Source organism: Crotalus tigris, unplaced genomic scaffold (assembly GCF_016545835.1).
Source record: "Crotalus tigris isolate CLP2741 ecotype Arizona unplaced genomic scaffold, ASM1654583v1 scf7180000018301.7375997, whole genome shotgun sequence".
NCBI lineage: Eukaryota > Metazoa > Chordata > Lepidosauria > Squamata > Viperidae > Crotalus > Crotalus tigris.
Window position 1 is genome coordinate 4,772,614 of NW_024096931.1, and position 22,582 is coordinate 4,795,195.

Sequence of the window (22,582 nt, forward strand, 5' to 3'; positions counted from 1 at the left end):
GATGATCCAACACTCTGATGGGCTACAGAGAGAATGCCAAATAATAAGGAACAATTTACTCCCTGGTATTATGCTGGCCATTGACCAAAATACAGATTGCTTGTTCTTGTACTCCCTGGTATCACGCTTTTTATTGGAGGACCTGTCATAATAAAACAATTTGGGAGATATATTTTGGGATAACACAGCAAGGGAAGGCTGTAGGGCAAAAGGTGTCATTTTGTGTATTGTCTCTTTCTTCTACCCTCAAGATTAGGGTCCCGGTTGATGGGTGGCCAAGATGGATGGAGAACAGTTGAATAATTAATTGGATCAGCTGCAAAAATGACTTGCAAAAAAATTGTATCAGCAGGATGGATGGATAGATAGATAGATAGATAGATAGATAGATAGATAGATAGATATTTGATCGATAGATAATATATATTACAGATGATATAGAGAGATGATAGGTGATCATAGTTTTATGTATGTATGGATAGAGATGACAGAGATAAATGATAGATAATGGATGGATGGATGGATGGATGGATGGATGGATGGATGGATGGACGAACAGAAGACAGACAGATGGACTATTTCTATCTATGACCAGATGGGGCAAATATACAGAAACAGCCTACCCCAACAACCCTCCAGACATGCAACAGAAACTTCATAATACAATACTATCAAAATTAATATCATCTGGTTTTCAAGATTTCTTGGCTTTTTTTTCTTTTTAATTCTTTTCTTTTTCTTTTTGCTTGTCTCTTTTTTATTCATTTTTTTACAATAAATTAATAAAGTTATATAAAAACATTTTTTAAAAAAATAAAGTTCAAAGGGAGGAAACCTCTAAAAAAGAAGAAGCGAATGCTCAAAACAAAGGTGGGATAAATTGACAGCGTGAATATAAATAGGACTACAGATTCTAGTGATCTAAAATTTATTATTTAAATAAAGTATTTGCACTGAAGGCTGTTCATAGTTCATTCCTGCATAGGGTAGGAGGGGAGAAAAGACCAGGTATAAAGACTCCATTTATGGGATGCGGTGGCCAGTTATTTGTGCACATTTACAGCAGCTATAAAAGCACAGTAGAAGAAAAATTAGCTTGTATCTTTGAAGTGAGTGATTGCCTCAAAATTCCAGAAAGTGGTCCAACTGCAATTCTAGTATGATTTGTGGAATTTCCAAGATCAACAGCATAATGTGAATTATTATAAATTCATTGGGAGTTAACTTTTGGCTACATATAATCAGGATTGTAAATCCAGTCTCTGCAATATTATATTCTATTACATTGATTAAACTATTACATTATTTTACTACTCATGTATCTATGGTTGTGTATGGATGTTTATCCCCCTAAAATTCATGTTTCCATTGTCACCTCCCTCAATGTAGCAATTGAAATAAAAAAAATACTGCAATAAATGAATGAAAATTGCTTTGATTTTTAGTAGCAACATAGTTGATTGTTTGTGGGGGGGAAAAACAGCCAAAGCTTTAAAAATAATCTACAAACTTTAATTCCAGTTAACCATAAATACAGATAACAAAGTATTATTTTATTATGTTGCATAAATTACTGTATGAATAATAAACCAGTCAACTCCTTTTAAACAACCCTACCCTAATGTACGGACATATGGCATATTTCTCAGTGAAAAGTACAGTTCACACATAAATCTAGAACACTATGTATGAAGTCATATGCTACACTAGGCAAATCATTTTTTAAAAAAGTTTTGCAAGACTTTTGGTTTCAACTACAACAAAGAGGGGAAAAATAAACTTTTAGTAATTTTCTATAATGCAATATGCTCCATTTATGTAACTAAAATCTTTTATGTTTTTAAAGACTTCTTTTTTTTTCATGTCCGGGCAACATTCCGTTTTTCAAATATTGTGAATATATATATATATATATTTGTGTGTGTGTGTGTGTGTGTGTGTGTGTGTGTGTGTGTGTAATATACACGTATGTGCTTCAAATGAGTTCCTCTGCTTTTCCAGGCTACAATAAACTTTCTGTATGGAAAAATAAATATTATTCTCTTGTGTTGTCAAATGAACAGATGCAGAAGCCATATGTGCTGCTTTGTTTAACTTTATTCCTTTGAAATAAAAAGGAAGCAAAATAATAATAATAATAATGCCTCAATTTACTGATTCTCTTCCTGATAAATATCCCAAGGAACAAATATCCAATCCACCTCACTAAGAGCTTGGAAAAGGCTGGGATGCAGCCCAAAAGAATGGTGTCAGACATTGCAGATGGGTGGTTTAAGAAAGGAAAGTGTATTAGGGAAACTTCCTTGTGGATGCTCCATCACTGGAGGTTTTCGAGAAAAGACTAGATAATCATTTCTCTGGGATGGAATAAGATCTCCTGCCTTGAACAGGGAGCTGGAGTAGAAGACCACCCAGGTCCCTATGATATGTAACTTCTCCAATGTTTGTGTGTGTGTGCGTGCATGTACATTGGACTTGACGACTTATTAAAGAGTAGGTGCTTCATTTTCTTGTTTACATTTTATGCCTGATTGATTTATGATTTATTAGGTCCTTTCAAGCCAGTATTGACTCTTTTGACTATACAGATAGATCTTCAAGATGATCTAGATCAGTGGTGGCGAACCTATGGCACGCTTGCCAGAGGTGGCACTCAGAGCCCTCTCTGTGGGCACATGCGCCGTTGCCCCAGCACAGTTCAATAGAGTAGTGAGCATGTGGCATTTGGAAGCGACAAGGCAGGAAGTGAGAGAGCAAGCGGTGTTGGCCCCCTGGGGATGCCCTGGAGGTGGCGAGGGACTGGCCCCGGCCATGCTCACCCAGTCTGCTGTGACCACTGCAGCCATGTCCACACTGTGGGCCATGCCCCCCCCGAGGGCACCACAATGCTGATGCAGCCCTGGCACTTTGCGATAAATAAATGGGTTTTGGGTTGCAGTTTGGGCACTCAGTCTCTAAAAGGTTCACCATCACTGATCTAGATTTAACCTGAACTTTTAGATCTTTCACTGGTGCATTCATTTCTGCTTAATCAAGTCCATCCACGTCACAGCCTATTTGCTTATCTTTCCTTCCAAAATGACCTAAGGAGTATTTAGCCAGTATTTGTGCCTTGGGTAAGAACCCTGGAATGATTAGTTCAATTGTCCATTTCTTCTTTGTCTTGGCTATCGATAGTGCTTTCGAGACTATTCTTCAAAACCAAGGTTCAAAAGGATCCCAAAAGTTTAACATGAACAGCAACAGCTTGCATAATTTGGATCTGGGTAGAAATAGGTTTTCTTCTACTCCTTTAAAGTGTCTTACAACTTGCACATGAGCAGCTTGTAAAATTCTCTGACCACATCTCTGCTGTTAAAGCTACCTTCTGCCACTAATATAATCCAGTGTTTCTCAACCTTGGAACTTTAACATGTGCAGACTTCAATTCAGCTATGTTGGCTGAGGAATCCTGGGAGTTGAAGTCTACACATATTAAAGTTGCCAAGGTTGAGAAACATGGATTCAACTTTCCTTCTGAGTATTCCATCTAGGTGTCACTTTGATTTGTTTTGAAGAATGAGTTAGGGGAAAGAAAAATATTTGTTGTTGTTGTTAGTTGCAAAGTCGTGTCTGTCCCATCACGACCCCATGGACAACATTCCTCCAGGCCTTCCTGTTCTTTGCCATCTTCTGGAGTCCATTGAAGCTCACGCCTACTGCTTCAGTGACTCCATCCAGCCATCTCATTCTCTGTCGTCCCATTCTTCTATTGCCCTCCATCTTTCCCAGCATCAGGCTCTTCTCCAGGGAGTCCTTCCTTCTCATTAGGTGGCCAAAGTACTTGAGTTTCCACTTCAGGATCTGGCCTTCTAAAGAGCAGTCAGGGTTGATCTCCTCTAGGACTGACCAGTTGGATCGCCTTGCAGTCGAGGGGACTTGCAGGAGTCTTCTCCAGCACCATAGTTCAAAGGCCTCAATTTTTGGCACTCAGCCTTTTATAGGGCTACCCAACCCCAATCTCAGTGACTCCTGATGGCTTACAAAGATAAGATTGGCAGAAACGGATAAAACTGTTCTGTTCATTTCTGTTTCCTAGGCTGTTCAGTTCAAGTACATTTTCTTCTTCACTGTTTCCGAGGTTGGCATTCCTTTCTCCAACCCCAAGCAGCAAATCTTCCCTTTTATGTGTTTCCATGTTCTGTCAATTTCAAATTGAACTTGGCCATTAAACTAGTCAGATTGCTCTTCCTCTGCATGAGTGGCTGGGGCATAAATTTGCATAACCATCATATTAAAGTGTTGTCTGCAAAATTATGCCGTAATTAACTGAATTGCACCCAAGTAGCAAGCATGCAATGTTGTTCCTGACTAGGAAAGCAACATAATCAGTGGAACAGCTTGCCTCCAGAAGTTCTGGGTGCTCCTTCACTGGAGGTTTTCAAGAAGAGATAGGACAGCCATTTGCCAGGTATGATAAAGGTTCTCCTGCTTGAGTAGGGGTTGGGTTAGAAGACTCCAGGGTTCTTTCCATCCCTGTGATTCTGTTATACTATTTTTTGCTTTTCATGACCTGAGTAATAAAATTAGGATCTGTAGGCATCTTCTCTTGCAGCATCTTGTAAGTCTAAGAACACATACAAAATATAGCAATAGCACTTAGACTTAGATATTGCCCCACCGTGCTTTACAGCATGCTCTGGGTGGTTTATAATGTCAGCCTCTTGCCCCCAACACTCTGGGTCCTCATTTTACCAACCGCAGAAGGATGGAAGACTGAGTCAACCTTGAGTCGGTCAGGACTGAACTCCCGGCTGTGGGCAGAGTTTGCCTGCAATACTACATTCTAACCACTGTGTCATCAAAGCAGCTGGGGGAAAAAAATCACAAAGCCACAGTCCAACATTCAACCAAGCCAGGTGACTGGCTCAGTTTTACTGTCAGGACCCTAGACTTGAACACAAAGCTACATCTTCAAGACCTTATAGAAGGCCATCAGAGAGGCTGGCAACTAATTTCTGGGAGATAGGAAGGAGAGGATTCATGGGGTGTGTGCCATGACATAAAAGCTCCTCTTGAATGCAGTTTTACTTCCCTTGAATGCAACTCTTCCCCCACTAAGGTGAAACCTTGCATATCTGGATTATTCATAATTTCCAGGTTTGTGCCTTATTTCCAAGCATTGACGTATCTGCCAGCGTGCCTGGAGGTACTACTGCTTTTATTAGGTATTTTGTTTGTACCTGGCCTTGGGGTATAATAAATTTGATTTTATTTAATTGAACACTCAAAGAACAAAATGTAGAAAGGGTGGAGGTGGAAGAGTTGGAAAGAATATTAACACCACTGAGTTCCACTCCCTGGTTGGTACATGTAGGCAAATAAAAACATCACTGATAAAATGTTTACTCAGTTTTGAAGACAATGCAGCAAAAGGAAACTCAACAACTTACACAATAACTGATTCCGCTATTGAATAGCTCTTATTGTTATCAAATGTTTCCTGACATTCTTCTGGTCTCATTAACTGGACTTGGTTCATTGCACATACATAGTTTTTTGGGGCATCAGTTTACCACTCTGATGCCCCAAAGTTGTGCTTTCTAACAGGTATCGGCGTAAAAAAATCAGTGATGAAACACTGACACTCTCTCATTAATTTTTTATTAATCTTGTCAAAAATATAAAATGCAAGTGAAGATATAGGGGGAAAATAAGGAAGGGAGGGGAAGGGGAGGAGAGGATTTTTAAATGTTTTATATTTAAACTTTTAACATTTTATAAAACTTTTAATGTTTTAACTCTTCCTGGTGCTCACGTTTTATTTCCTAGTATATGTATGTATGTATGTATGTATGTATGTATAACAGAAAAATGTAATAAAAAAATAATTAGGAACAAAAATATTGAAATAAACCCAAGGAAAATACTATTATAAGAAATTAAATAACAGTGTGGTATGTCATATACATGGTAGCACAAACTGAGGGATTATTTTCGAGTCCTTGTTTGAAAGAAGTAACGTTAAATAGAATTCACACTCCATAGCTGGAAATTTCTTCAACACAGGATATATAAGGGCCTGTCTAGAGTCCTTATATAGAGAACAGCATATTAGCACAGAGTTCCCCAACCTTTCCGGATTTACAGACCGGCAACTGGAGTGTGCATACACATATTCGTCCACTTCTCGTGCAAGGGGATGCGCATGTGCTCAATATTGCTTCGGCGGCCCAGTTCCAAACAGCTCATGGCCCAAATGTGGGCTGCGACCCAGGGTTTGGGGACCTCTGTATTAGCAGTTGCCTTAGAACAGGGGTCTTCAAACTTGCCCCTTTTATGACTTGTGGACTTCAACTCCCAGAATTCCTCAACCAGCGTGCCTGGCTGAGGAATTCTGGGAGTTGAAGTCCACAAGTCATAAAAGGGCCAAGTTTGAAGACCCCTGCCTTAAAATTTCTGTTGAACCAGCACCAGACAGACATAAACAGAAGTGGATAGGAGTATTCATAAAACATGACAGTCCTAAATGTAACGACTGGCCATAATTAAATTTTTTTCCCACTGCTTTTGTAACTTCGAACAGTTGCTAAGCCAATGGTTGCCACTCAAGGTAGAAATGAACTGTACATCTATATCATTCGAAATAATTTTCCAGCTTAACTGTATTTGGTTAAAAATAATGTTCTGTTTTCATACACCATGCTAAGCCCCAATTAATATCAGTGCATTATCGGTCTTGCCTGTGGTTCCCAGAGGGGACCCTGGACTGCTTTTGATTAAGAGAAGAAAAGAGAGGGGATAAATGTGAGTGTCAATGACTTGATTACATTGCCTGTGATACTTTTAGCACCTCCAAAGTACATCATAGCAAAACAAAGTGTGGAATTTACTGCCTGGATAAATTTTACTGCAATCCCTGAGTAAACGAGATTATACAGGGAAAAAAAAGATACTATAATAACATGGGCTAATAATTGATTTTATGTGCCCAATCATGTCTGACTGACACTCTTTTTGTCTCACTCTTGTTAATTGTTTGTGTTCTCACACACTTCCGCCCTCTTATTTTAATTGCTGGCAATAACTTTTTAGCATCAATATTTGTTTTCGAATGCTCTTTACTGCCTCTTGACATTTAATCTTTTCTGAAGTGCTTGCCAATAAGTGTAGAAGTTTTGTGGAGTCCCACCGTTTATCCGTGGGAGGGAAATCCTTATAAAGACTTGACACACCGAGAGAGCACACGTGACACGCCAAATCCTCTCCTACCGTACATCGTTTATTCCCATCATCTGAGAATCCTAGAAAGTGCATTTGACCACATCTGCTATACATTTTATTTTCAAGCCACCCCCTTTTTTTTATCCTATACAATGACACACACATGAGATCTATATTTAGAAGAGTAAGATTATTCAATCTCATCTGTAGAGCAGTGGAAAAGGACAACTGTCTCCACAAAAAGTCCTTGGCCTGTATGTTTGTTCACTGCAGTTATCTGTCAGGATTGAGATAATATAAAACTGTGATTCTTCACAAAGGAAAGTGAAAGTCTGTGATTTGCCTTAAAACAAACAAACAAACATACTGAATTCCAAGGGAAGAAATCTCTAATGTTTGGTCTAATACAGTGTTTCTCAACCTTGACAATTTTAAGGCATGTGGACTTCTGGTTGGCTGTGGAATTCTGGGAGTTTGAAGTCCACATGCCTTAAAATCGTCAAGGTTGAGAAACACTGGTCTAATAGTAGAAAGAGTGCCAGTGTGATGGATTTGTACTTCTGAATTTGAAGCTGAATTAAATGTGGCAGGATTCTTGAATATTAGAACAGAGACCTTGGACGTGTGTCTAGTCCATCCCCCTGCTCAAGCAGGAGATTGACGGAATTAGGTGTGTCTGGTCTAAAAAACAGAAGGACTATGTGTGATACAATAGGAGTCTTCCCGTACTTGTGTGGCTATCACAGAGAAGAAAGAATCCTATTCTCCAAAGCATCTGAGGCAGGATAAGAAGCAATGGGTGGAAGCGAGTTAAAGAGAGATCCAATCTAGAATTAAGGAGAAATTTCCTGACAGTGAGAACAATGAATCAATGAAACGTCTTGCCTCCAGAAATTGTGGGTGCTCCATCAGTAGAGGTTTTCAAGAAGAGACTGGACAGCCATTTGTTCAGAATGGTAGGGTTCTCCTGCTTGAGCAGGGGGTTGGACTAGAAGACCTCCAAGGTCCCTTCCAATTTTATTATTCTATGTTCTATGATGCCTAGAATAATGTTCATACTTAAAAGCACATCTGATGCAGAATTCAGCTATATCCCAAAGGTGCTTTTTCAGGGGGCAACTGGACTTTGTTTTTCTTTGAAGACATTTCACTTTTCATCCAAGAAGCTTCTTTAGCTCTGACTGGATGGTGGGGAAGGGAAGGGTTTATACTCCTTGCAGACAGCTGGTCATTTGCATTCTTTTAGCAAGTTGCTGAAGCCCCTGGAGGCTTATCTGTGTCTTCAGGGTCACCTGAATAGCGCAAATGGCTGTTAAGCCTTCTTGGAACTGCTGAAAGGACTATGTTGTAGACTGGAGATAGATGATGCCATTTCCCTCCCCCTCTGTTGAGAGAGGGCTGTTCAGTTTTGACCTAGATGGCCTCTTTGACCCCTCTTTCAAACCAGCGGTCCTCTCTGTCCAGAATGTGGATTTTGCTGTCTTTGAAAGAGCCGCCTTTGTCTTTTAAATGCAGATGGACTGCTGAATCATGTCCTCAGGAGTTTGTTCTCCGACAGAAATTCCACAGTAATTCAGCTCTATCTGGAAATCGTTCCTAGATTATAATGTAATGACATGGATTTGAACTGTATATCCTTCCAATATGGGGTCTATTGTTATACTAATAGGGAATCCACTGTTTCTTTTAGATTTTTGAACTTTGATTCAAGGAGTTTAGGATAACCTGCAAATAGTTGCCTGATTTTTACTCCTAAAACCACAGCACTAAGATGTAATTAACCACAGTTTCTTAGCTGAAGTCATCCAATGCATGGCTTATTTACTGCCTACCTTTATTCATCCATCAAAGAACCAGAATAGGTACATAAACTCTCATCTTCCCAATTCTCATGTTGCAATTAACTTAGCACTGCCTTATCGAATGTCCCTCATGACTGTTGTTCTATGGAGAGAGAGAGAGAGAGAGAGAGAGAGAGAGAGAGAGAGAGAGAGAGAGAGAGAGAGAGAGAGAGAGAGAATAGACTTTGGTTTTGTAGGTTAAAGCTGTTTTGCTTTAGATGGTTAAAATAATTCATAGAAGAGTATGCCTGAAGCACATTCCTGTGAAGTTGTTTGTATTAATTGGAATTAGTTTCCCCAGGATTGCTTGAGACTTTCCACATTTTTCCCCCCCAGACGTAGTTCTGCATCTGCTTTGGCTATGAACTCCATATCCAGGTATTGATATTTAGCTGAAATAAGATGAGCGTCCTAACAAGAACTCAAAGTTTAGTTATTAGATGTTGAACCTTAAAATGACGACTTCTTCTCAGAGTTTCACTGCTGAACAACAAACTTCCGTGTGTGCACGTTACCTAGGGTAACGTTACATCACGAAACATTCCCAACATCTCCTTTTTATGCTTTTACATTTTTGTGTTGTCTTTAGCTTAATGAGCTGTTTCCTTTTAAATGAAGTGCACCCATCTAAGAGAACGCCTTAATTGATGAAATGGTAACACTCTTAGTTACGACTACATGAGAAATAAAACGGTTGTTGCTGCTAAGGAGACTAGTATAAATTCTAAAAAACAAAAACTGCAGTGAAAAATACTCCGTGTGCCATCCTTTCCTTTCCTTATAAGCAAAAGAGGGAATATTGAGATGAATGATTCCTCTTTAGAAGAGCTATTGGAGGAAGGGTGGACTTAGCCCTGAGCCACCAACGGACGATACGTGGACTACAAATTGTAGAAATGTTCATTATTTTCCTTTGCTACCCAAAACGGGATGTTCTGTATGCCTCTAGATTACATCACATATCAATTATCCTACCTTATAACGTAGCAAAGGAAGAAATAAAACTCCAAGAACATTATTAAAGTTCACTCTTCGATTGTAAATCCATCCGGAGAGAGCAACGCTCCTGTATTTGCCATTTAACCAGTTTCTAGAATGACTGACATGTTCTAATGAGCACCAAAACAATGGAAGGAAGTTTCTGGTGAGAGAGAGAATACTTTTTGCTTAAAAGGGCAGCCTAGGAAAGTTTATAAGTATGGTTGGCTGCCTGGCTTATTTGTCTGTCCCATTTTACTTCAGAAAATGCTCATATATTTCATACCACAAACATTAATAATAATAAAAAAATCATCAAATCCTCTGAAGACAAATAACAATTAATTTTATCAAGTTGTGACCCTGGAAAGAGAGCAGAGAAGAGCAACAAAGATGATAAGGGGTCTGAAGGCTACAATCCACCAGCTTTGCTACAATCATTTTGACAATCCAGCTATTGCTTCCAATGGTGTTCTAATGCATATGTTTAATTTCACTGCTAAATTTGAATATAAATAATTGTTAAACAGTATAATACAATTCTTAATGGGCAGGCTATAAATTGATCTAAGAGTGTCTTAGCTGGCCTATTGCTTTGATTTAAAAATATAGGGAGCTAGTTTATATTGCTGTCTCAAATAGTAATTCCATGCAATTTAGTAATGGTTCGTGACAACCGTCACCCATTTTCAATGTTTTTTTTTTCATCAGTAGCCTTCTTAATCCCTACCCTATTTAAAAATGATGATGCTTGAAATTTTACCTAGAACATTTTGCATGCAAAACAAGTGATCCACATGCAAATTACAACACTTAAATGAGCTATATTCATTAAATTAATTAAAACATATTTCCATTTTGTTCTAATCTCCACATTACAGGAATTCTTGAACATACTCAAGTGTGAGATCTCTTATAATTTATCAAAGAAAGCTACGATTAATTATACGTCTATACAAATATTACTTTTTAATTAATTCCCTTATAAAATAATAAAACCAAGAATAGCTTCCAAAATTAAATAGGCATGGTCTTAATGATTTAAGAACTGCAGTTGTTGATTGAAAGTGAAGAAAAATATCAAACATTAAGCAAAAAGTCTTCTTCAACTCCTGTTAGGATTTCAAAGACTCAAATGGCTCAATTTTCTTAAAAGCAGGACTTCAATAGTTTTCTTTTTAATATTTTAATACTCCCGAACTCTACTTCAAGCTGAGCAGATGCCAGTTAATTAATGTGGAATTTTAAGTAGCATTTCATTTTTACTCTTCTGGGTAAAAGAAGTTAAACTGTTTACTCATAAACAATTCCAACACAACTTAAAAGCACCAGGTGTTGTGCAACCAGAATCATGAAAATCTATTCATAGATTACGTTGAAAGCCAAGGGTTTTGTTATTTGTTTCTAAATTGATACTTTCTACAACTGCAAATTTGTGTAGGGGCAAGTTCTCACTGTTAAAACGTGCTGCTTGTATTGTGGAAGGCACTCTGTTTAAAACAATGGCAAATGTTCTCCAAACAAGAATTAAAAAAAGAGAGAGAAATTTCACAGAGACTAGAAGACAACAACAACAACAACAACTTTAGAATTCAAACAGACAGGCACCTGCCACATAACACCCCGGACTTAACAACTGGTGGGATCATAAAATGGAGTAAGTCATCAAAAATGATAAAATTAAACTGCTCTGGGACTTCAGAATTCAAACAGACAAGCACCTGCAACATAACACCCCAGACTTAACAATTGTCGATAAGAAAGACAAAAAAGTCTGGATAGTGGACGTGGCAGTGCCTGGAGACAGCAGAATAGACGAGAAAGAACTGGAGAAGATAACAAAATACAAAGCCCTACAAATAGAAATAGAATGACAGTGGCAAAGGCAAGCAAGGGTAGTACCAATAGTAATAGGCGCCTTGGGTGCAATCCAAAACAACTGGAGCACCACTTGAACACCATCATCGGCACTGACAAATTCGCCATCAGTCAATTGCAAGAGATGGCTTTACTGTGAACTGCTTCCATCCTGTGACAATACCTGTAACACTATGAAACATCCACATCTGCCTATCCCAGGTCCTTGGAAGCACTTGATCGGTAGACAAAAAATACCAAACCCAGTCTGAACATCTGGCTGACTGTGTGAATAACAACAACAGCAGCAGCAGCAGCAGCAGCAGCAGCAGCAATAATAATACAGAAGTCATGTGATGAAATTGTTCAAATGGGAATGGGAAGAAATAAAAGGTTTATTTTAGAGAAGAGGCCAAAATTACATCTGTCTCTCCCCGCCTTCCACCAATGTTCCTTTAATAGGAGCACAAAGCTAGGCAGAACCGACAGCCAAATATATTTAATCTGCTGCGGAGGAAAGAGGTTTTGCTGGAGTAAGGGACCATAAGGATTGGAAATCGATACCTCACAGTCATTTATTCCTGATCAGAAGATGATTTGAGAGAATGTCAAAGCCACCCTTTTCTGCTGCACAAAGTCAATTCATTTTACTTTTATTTTTCCACCCGTTCCTTTAGCCACATGAGGTGACCTTGGGAAGGTGCTGAAAATCAAATCTTTCTAGCCGACTGACTTTTTCCTGTTCTTCTGATGTGTGCTGGAAAGCTCTGATCTTGTGGAGCCCAGGCGAAGCAAAATAGCAAACTTTTTTTAGCAGGCAGACTTAAGGAGAAGGAAGAAATTAACCGCAGGGCGGAGGGGGAGAGGGAAACAGTCCTTTTGATTCCCCTTTCAAATTAAAAAGGGAATTATCTCTCAAAGGAAGGTGACATACCCTTAGCACAATCCAAAGATACCTTGCTGGTTTCAAAAGCTGCCTTCCTCCACCAGCACCCTGCCACCTGCTCCTTGAGTGTGCTGTGAAAACACAGCAAAATGCCATCTGTTAAGGGGTGGCGGAAAAAATGTTTTGGTCCTGCTTCTACTCCAGGGAAAGCGATGGCATTTAATCAATCTGCTTGCAATTGCTTTGTATGATTAGTGTCTAATGATTCAGGTAGGTCATTGCCCCGGACATATTTTTTTATTAGCGCAGTAGATAGCTGCAATTGCAGAAGCACCCCACAAAGGATACAAGTGTTTGTGTGCTTTGAGAAAGTATCGGAAGACTCACATATGCACACAAATGTCCATCTAATATGGCCTCTACGAGGAGAAGAAAAAAAAAGGGAATTAGTGTCAAGATGGAGTCCACTAAATGGATAAGGAAGAAATTTTTTTTGGGGGGGGGGACACCCTTGAAGACACTTTGACTGATAAAAGTTGGCATTGTTCGGTTTCTTCCAGAAGGGGCAATGCACTTTGGAAGATGGAAAGGTACAAAACCCAGGATCTCACAGAGAATATCCTGGGCGTGTGTTCTGAAACCTAGAATCAAATTTCTGAGCGGGTTGGGTGACCTCAACTTTCACACTTTCCAATTCAGCTCCTATGTAGGGCAGACCTCCTGTATGGCAGTGGGACCCAAAGAGATAGGATGATGAAGAGAAGAAAAACTGTAAGTCAAAAGACACAAGAGTGAAAAGGGATGTACCATTGTGGTGTTGATTTTTGCTGTGAAACCAACTCATAAATCAGGAAGGTTTAGTGGGGCCCCCATGGGGGTATGATATCTTCTCCTTGTGCACACCTTGTTCCCTCCCTCTCCATCATGTTTAGCTTTACTTTAATTGAACTTTTAAACTTGAGATCCTTATTTATTCTTTCAATGTTCCATACTGCATTCTATCCAATGTCTGTAAGCTGCCCAGAGACACCATGGGCAAGACGGACAGCATACACGTTTGATAAAAAAAAATGGTAATAATAAACACCATGGTTTTCTTTCTTCTTCTTTCTTGTTATGAAAACAGCACGAAGACACAATGGTTCAACATGAATTCTTTAGCAGAAATTATTCATTTTTTCTCTATTAAGAGAAAGAGCTCCAAATGGCTCCTGCTTGCCAGTCATCAATGTTAATATCTAATTAAGGAGAATTTTGATGTCAAAGTTACCAGGCAAGATGAAGAGAAGAGGGTAATGTTGGAAAAGACCATACCTTCGCTTCCATCGTACTCTGGAACATTCAGAGCTGGTTTGTATTCCCTACACCAGGGGTCCCCAACCTGTGGGCCATGGCCTATTTGCAACCAGGCCACGTGAGTGGCAGGCTGGTGTGCATGTATCCCCATGTGTGAGTGATGCCTCAAAGCTTCTCTCTTGTGTGAGTGGAGCTGCGCATGCACATGTGCCGGCCCACCACTCATGGGGTCCAGTTCCCCTCTCCCCCCCCAGCTGGGCCACCAAGCTGCAAAGGTTGGGGACCTCTGCCCTACACAAAAACCTCCCTGGGTAGAAAACATAAATAAATGCAACTACTAACACAAAATAAGTAGCAAAATCTCCATTCACCATGTTAAATACACTCTTTTCCACTTCTTCTAGAAAGCATGGGCACCAGAGAGTAAGAAATTTGTTTATTGGAATGGAACTCGTAAACTCATTTAAAAACATAATGCTTTAAATATGCTTTAAATTTTTTATCCTGTTTCAATTTTTGATGTGGGCAAAATTTGCATATACTAATAGGTATTTACCACACAAAATGCACAAACTTAAATAGGAGTGTTTTTGACAAAAATGACATATCATGCCACACAACAATGTGAAGGCTGGGCTTTGGCTTAGTCTGTTGAATGAATCCATGCTTTGAAAGCTCAGGTTTAGCATTATGTGTGACTGCAAATAATTCAACAGCCTATAATTAAGTAAGATTTGAGGCTTGCTTAATCCGGGTAGTGCTGTCTAATCCAGGTGCTGTTTAGTTTGTTGCTATAAGATGAAAAATTAATAGGAAATTCAAAGCAGCTGCTCTTCTTTATGTACAAAGTGACCTTGAAAATAGTCCTTGAAATGGACACTAAAATATTTTCAAATGGAAAATCCTCCCCATAAAGTTTAGTATATGTGATTGTATTTTTCTTTGTGCTCTTTCCCCCGCCCCAAGGAATTAGGTGTCATTCACAAAATTAGGAAATGTATACAGCACTTTAAAGATCTTGGGGGGAAAAACACAAGTTTATTAAATTTCTCAGCACCACCATAAACATTCAAATTTCACATCTCAACTTACTTGCGGACGCCTGCCAAGGATCTAATTATAGAAGCCTTTTTTGGTCTGAAACATACTCATGCATTTTTAAGAACCCTTGAAAATAATGAAGAAAACCGGCTTTTTGATAGGTCACCTGCCTGCTTCTGTGTTTCCTAAATTATAAGCTATCTTATAAATTGCTAATGTACTACACGTGTAGGTCATGTCACAGGTGACTGGGATGAAATGACTAGCCATATGGTGGACTAAGCAGTCAGCTCATCTACATTCTCTGTAACCAGGCAACCTGCTGGATTCCAGACTCAGCTCTGTTAAATGACAGTCAGCCCTTAGCCCTAGAAAAAGTATTGATATTCAAAGTGTCCGTCTGGTTCCAATCACAAGGGGAAACACTGGCACTAATTAGACACACCGAAATTCAACTTTTCTCAAATGTTGAGGGCCAGAAATTGTGGGCGCTCCATCACTGGAGATTTTTAAGAAGAGACTAGACAGTCACTTGTCTGAGATGGTGTAGGTTCTCCTGCTTGAGCAGGGGGCTGGACTAGAAGACCTCCAAGGTCCCTTCCAACTCTGTTCTGTTGTGTTGTGTTGTGTTGTGTTCTTGTTCCTGTTTCTTGTTTTCCCTAGTGTTAGGTTCCACACCAAGACAAGGACATCAATCTCAGTTCTTCAGATGATTAACCTCTTCATCAGGTGTTTCCTGAACTCAGCCCTAGATATAACTTGGCTATAACTCAACTGGATTAAAACCTGTATGGCAGAGAAGAGCAAAACTTCATATACAACAGAAGGATCATTCTCTGCCATGTAAAGGAGTCGGGTACTTTAAGGACCCATATTCCGAATTTCAGATTCTAGGCGTTTAATCTCATTTGTTGGAGTTACTGGACGCTTGGCCATTATCTTCATGGCATAGGGCAGGGGTCCCCAACCTCTGGCCCATGGCCCACTATCGGGCCATGGCCTGCTGGCCACTGGGCCACAGGACAGGCTGGCCAGTGCGCTGTCACTACACAAACAGGCGCCACATGACAAAAATGGGGTGCCGCATGGCAAAAACGGAGTGATGCTAGCATCTTCACAACAAAAATGGGGCAGTGTTAGTGAGTGTCAAACGAGCACTAGCACCGCCCTGTTTGCATTGCGTGTGCTCGTGGCCCCATTTGTGTGTGCATGCACATGCGTAAAATGCTTATCCCTCCCTTTCCCTCTGGTCCACCAACTGAGAAAGGTTGGAGACCTCTGGTGTAGGGAATGAGGGCCCCTCTATGACTTGTGGACTTCAACTCCCAGAATTTCTGGGCCAGCCATCATTCCCCATTCCTGGGATAAGGAGATCGCTGATCTTTGCCGACATACCAGTTCTTTTTCTACACTGGGAACACAGCCTTCTCCAGCATGATTGGATGGAGAATCCACGGATGGGTTGTCTTAATCTATCTGCTCTAATCAGGCTGATCTTTGCCGACATACCAGTTCTTTTTCTACACTGGGAACACAGCCTTCTCCAGCATGATTGGATGGAGAATCCATGGATGGGTTGTCTTAATCTATCTGCTCTAATCAGGCTGATCTTTGCCGACATATCAGTTCTTTTTCTACACTGGGAACACAGCCTTTACACCTCAAACCCTCCAGTCAGCATTATAAAGATATTGAAATTTAATAACTGTATATAAATTGTTGGCATCTCATGGTGTCATACTAATCAGCTCAGGGACTGCTATCTCCCCTATGCTGGGGACTCTCTCTCTCTTCTGCCTTCTTGGTGGAAGAAATTATCTTTCACTGTTTTTCCTTCCAGTCCTGCTAACTGCCATATTACTGTTTTATGACAGATGGCACTGCTGGTGAGAGAGAGCGCAAAGTAAGTAAAAAATAATAATAATTGGCACGCTATGGAACAGAAAGAATGAGGTTTGTAGGAGACTTTTGAATGAAACTGCAGCTAATTTCTAATCTGAGCAACAAGTGTTTTCTGTAAATGCAAAATGCTTGCAAGAGTTATGGATAGAACATGTGCGTATTGTGTCTGCCGTTAAAAATGGGCTTTGGGTACCTTGATGATTTTTCAAAATGTACTCTGGGGAAGCCTGGCGTTTGCTCAGGATATTACTGGGAAGATCAGGAGTGATAAATCTGTCCATTCTCACCAATCTCCCATGTCAGCAGGAAGCAATAGAATCCCAAAAGGAAACAGACTGGCGGAAGCAGATCCTACAATTTCCATACGGCCTGCCAACTGTATACACCACAAATTGTTCTTGCACAAATGTTGTGCAAGATTCCAGTGTTCTGTGGAAATGTGCCGTCAGTCTTTGGTAGACTAACTGATGTGGAAGTGGGTTTTTGATTGTTAGCAGACGAACTGAGTTGGTGTTGGTGATAAATTTAAGAGGACCAAAACTGGCACTTAACTATTTAAAATTTTCATTTGGACTTTTTCTGAACTATAAGTAACAGTATGGTAAAATTATTTCAATAGGGATTTGATCCAACTCTTTTGTTATGTATGTTTACTTTTTCCACACTGTTGTCAAATCTATGCTGTCCTTTTTAAGGTAGAATACAGACACAATACACAACATTCTAAGCCTAGAATTTTGTGCGGAGCCATTGCAATGCCTTAACGATCACAGGGAAAATAGTGTATTTAATATAGTGATTTTATAAATATACAGAATGATTTCCAAAAGTAAAAAAATTGCAGAAACATTTTACAAAAGCCAATGCCTTAATATCAAAGAGCAACAATTCACATCATGTCTACCCAAAATCTAGCAGGAAGAGCAGCATCTGAAAACTGCCAACAAAACAAAATACTTTTGCTTTTCCTTCACAAATATGAGGACACAACATTGTTAATCCTTGAGGGAACAAGTAAAATCTAGCACTTTATCAAAGTTATAACAATTCAGGAATTGACCACTGACAGAGGTCCTTCAAGACTCCCAATACCTTGGCCGATAGTATTAAAAGTACTATTTAGAGCAGACATGTCAAACACAAGGCCCGGGGGCCGGATGCGGCCCGTGAAGTGGTTTCATGTGGCCCATGAAGTCATCCTGGAAACAGTGAGGGAACAGCCCCCTCTGCCTTGGCCCTGGCCCAGGCCAGCCAGGAGCCAATGTACAATTTTGTGGTGCCATCTATGCTGAAATGCATTCAGTCTTAGCTCCACAAGGCCGTCTGGAAACAGCGAGGAACCAGCCCCTGCCGCGTCAGCCTCACCCTCTGGGTGCATGCTGGGGAGGTGTCCCCCTTTGTGAGGAATGAAGAAATGGACCATGCCTTGGCGCTTGCCCCGGTCCCACCCCCTTCTGCCAGGGACCCTCAGATCTATCCCACTCCTGCCCAGACCCCCACAGGCACCCTTGACAAGAACGATGTAGAGCTGGCCATGCCCACCCAGTAGGCCACACCCACTCCATCCATGCCCACCCAGTAGATTGCACCCATCCGGCCCCACGAGGGCAACCGCAATGCTGATGCGGCCCTCAATGAAATGAGTTTGACACCCCTGATTTAGAGTTTTCACCTTGAAATATACTGGGAACACAGCATACATCTGACAGTCCAAACTGTCTTGCTGATTCTATTCTATTCTATTCTATTCTATTCTGTTCTGTTCTGTTCTGTTCTATTCTATTCTATTCTATTCTATTCTATTCTATTCATAGAATAAACTATGGACAACAAAGACTATCCTATACCAGTAAATTCCAGAGAACAAATTAATCCAAAACAGCTGGACAGATATGAATATTACTCTGGGGGATTTTTATTAAAAGGGAACTTTAAAAATATATATGTGAGAAAAAAAATAATGTGTTTGGTTTAACAAATCCCAAAAGCAAGGCCTTTCTCTTCTTTCCAACAGAGAAACACTCAGAAAAATAATCACTACATAGAATTGATAAATATGTAAACAACTCAATGCATTGTGTAGTTTTCTGTTATACACATTTTCATCGTAATTTGTCTCTCTCTGTGTGTAGTAAAATGAGACTTAAAAATCATAAGAATTAAAACAGCATAGTAGTATTAAAAGAAAGTTTACACTTACAGAAAGAATGCTTCGCTCCAGAAAACTGTAACTTCCACTTACATTGGGCTTCTCTATGGTTTCCTAAAATAAAACACAGAATGCAATGTATTATTTCTTTTCATACAGTCTTTCCCAGGATCCCCAGACCCTTAGATCATTTATGTTTAAAATAAAACTTACACAGACAATACTTTTTAAGGGGGAAAGGGAGAAAGATCAGGAATGGGGTTTAACCTCATTTATTTATTCCTACATATTATCCACCTGGATATGACTGTTCAAGGTTATTTTAACGCACAATCATACATGTTTCCTGCATTCCTATTAACCACAATTCTCTTTCTCATGGGAGAATTAAAAGTAATCTCTCAGCAGAAAGAGAAAAAGAATGTCTGAATTAGCATGTAGCATTTGTGTTGCCCATTAAAGCAAAGTAAAGGATGACTAAAGATTTCACTAATCTACATTATCTAAGTGAAATATTCAATTTGCGCTTACTGTCCTAGTAGTTACTTACTATTCCTATAGGCTGACGCACCAATGTATTTCCCAATAGTTTCCATATTCCAGTTAATATGAAAATAGAAGGCAGTTTAACTCTTGTGGTACAGATCTTAACTTTGCACGCATGGAAAAAAATGTTCCTGTTCAAAGAAAATGTATAAAAAAACAAACTGGAGAACATACTGTAAATATCATTGGTTCTGTCTAAGGAGATTCCCCATCATTCAGATCATGGTTGTCCCAAAGGTGCTTCTATTTTGAAAATGCACCTTTGGAATATCACTGGTCCTGTTTTGTTCTTAAGACTGCAGACAGATGTGGAAACATGATGGAATATTCCAATGAATTAAGTGAAATTGGCAAAGATTTAGAATGATGTGTCCATTCTTATTAAGAAATGTTTCGTAAAATTTGCTCCTGTGTTTTAGAGTGAGCTAAGCATGTGTGAAAAGCCAAAGGGTTGAAATTATCAGGATGGAAATACAAAACACTAGCATACAATTTGGTGTTCTCTATTTTTGTTTTGGTCTAATGAACTTACTGATATCCTGTTGAGGATTTTACAGGAAAAAAAAAAGATTTAGATTTATGGATAAGTTTCTCCCTCCCTTTCTTGGTTTGTACATTGGTTTTTATAACTTTCATTGTTTTTTAAAAAATAAGCTTGAAGCAAATCAGTGGCTAATAAAATAAGGAATCTGTCTCTTTTTTAATGCCATGGCTGGCTAGATGCACACATCTAAAAAACAGCAATCTGCCTGGATACTGAGGTAAACAATGCTGATGGCATACGAGAAAGGCTAATAAACAATAGTTAGATGTAGAAAATATATGCAAAATTAATTCTGCATCCCGAAACATTTAATCCAATGATTTTCAAAAACAAGAAAGTGGTAAAATGAAGCAAATAAACAATAGCTGGTCATTTAAAGGTCTTCTTCCAAAGTATAGTTATATAATGTTATCAAGGTCTATAATTAGACAACTCAGAATATTACTGTGCTTTTGAGGCAACCCAATCAATGCTGTTTGGGCTTGGGTTTAATTTCCTGTCAGCCTTATTAAGAAATCCCTCATGTTTGGGCTGCGGAGTAACTGTGATTAAAAATAATCTTCCCAATTATAGCTTGGTACGAGCCAAAACTGCCATGTGTTTTCTCGGACTAGCCTCTATGTTTCTACCAGTGGTAATTGTGTTTGTAGCAGACCTGATCTGTAAATGAAAACCCAGGGGACACTGTCAGGGTTCCAACAGATGAAACTTTTCAAAGAACTTTGAGGCATTGTTTACCTTAAAGAATCTTTATTCGAGTACATAGTATTGGCAGGTACATAGGCCAAGCCAAAATCTCAATTCTCCTCCCCCTGAGCACATAGTATCAAAGCACAATTCTCTCCTCTAATTAACAGTCATAAATCACATTCTCCAATTAGTTTGAAATGCGGGCTTTCCCTCCAGTTCTTCAACCCACCATTTCTTATCATCTCTTATTTCAAAAAACCTTGGTTCACACCCTAGTTACAATATTGTTATGTCTATCTAAACTCCCATGTACATTCCTCCTCCTCCCCCCAGTATCATCTAAGTCTAACTCTAATTCTAAGAGTAAAACATAAGAAGGAAAATGGCTGAATCTCCATATGTTGTCAAAGCAAGAACATCCGATGTTAGCAGCGTTGACAGACACATTCAGGCATCCAGTTCCCCAAGCCCTTGTCTGTCTCTCTTAATCTTTCAAATGGAGGCACTCCCTTATGAACTAAAAAAACAGAACCAGCGTGTCAAATAAGGAGGAAAAAAATGTTCATGGGGATGGGAGCCTAGAGTGGGAATATTGATTAAAAGAAGAAAGATGGAGCACATATCGGAGATTTTATGTTTAAATACGCTATAGCTACAGTGATCTGTATCCCAACATGTTAACTGTAATTTCAACTTAATAAAATAATAAAGTTGGGAGGGACCTTGGGTGGTTTTCTAGTCCAACTCAACCCCATCCATGCAGAGACCCTATGCCATTTCAGATAAATGATTGTCCAATCTCTTCTTAAAAATCTCCAGTGATGGAGCACCCACAACTTCTGGAGGCAAGTCGTTCCACTGGTTAATTGTTCTCACTATCAGGAAATTTCTCCTTAGTTCTAGGCTGGATCTCTCCTTGATTAATTTCCATCCATAGCTTCTCGTCCTGTCTTCAGCTGCTTTGATTGCTACTGAATCTTTTCTGGCTCTACACAATAGCAATAGCACTTAGACTTATATACCACTTCACAGTGCTTTACAGCCCTCTCTAAGAGGTTTACAGAGTCAGCAAATTTGCCCCCAACAATCTGGGTCCTCATTTTACCAATCTTGGAAGAATGGAAGGCTGAGTCCACTTTGAGCCAGTCAGGATCGAACAGCTGGCAGTGGGCAGACTCAGCCTGCAATCCTGTGTTCTAACTACTAGGAAGGAAGAAGGAAGGAAGGAAGGAAGGAAGGAAGGAAGGAAGGAAGGAAGGAAGGAAGGAAGGAAGGAAGGAATAGACTTATATACTGCTTCACAGTGCTTTAATAGCTCTCTCTGAGCAGCTTACAGAGTCAGCCTATCGCCCTCAACAATCTGGGTCCTCATTTTACCCACCTCGGAAGGATGGAAGGCTGAGTCAACCTTGAGCCAGTCAGGATCGAACTGCTGAACTCATTCATTCATTCATTCATTTACTTATCTATTTCTTGCCTTGGTTGTTTTTACAAATAAGTCAATGTAGCAAACATTTCTGACACCTTTTTCTCCTATTTTCCCCACAACGACACCCTTGTGAAGATGGTTGAGCTGAGAGACAGTGACTTGCCCAAAGTCACCCAACTGGCTTTTATAGCGTAGGTGTGGGACTAGAACTCAGTCCCCT

The 22,582-nt window shown here is 39.6% G+C and overlaps 1 protein-coding gene across 7 annotated transcripts in view; it reads right to left on the minus strand.

Moving 5' to 3' along the window:
- The window catches only part of RBFOX1 (RNA binding fox-1 homolog 1), a 1,591,566-nt gene that overhangs the window by 926,509 nt on the left and 642,475 nt on the right, over nucleotides 1-22,582 (minus strand). For all 7 annotated transcript variants that reach the window (XM_039349789.1, XM_039349790.1, XM_039349788.1 and 4 more), the window contains one exon: nucleotides 19,205-19,267. In XM_039349789.1, the coding sequence (XP_039205723.1) occupies nucleotides 19,205-19,267 (63 nt within the window). The remainder of the gene's footprint in view (nucleotides 1-19,204; nucleotides 19,268-22,582) is intronic.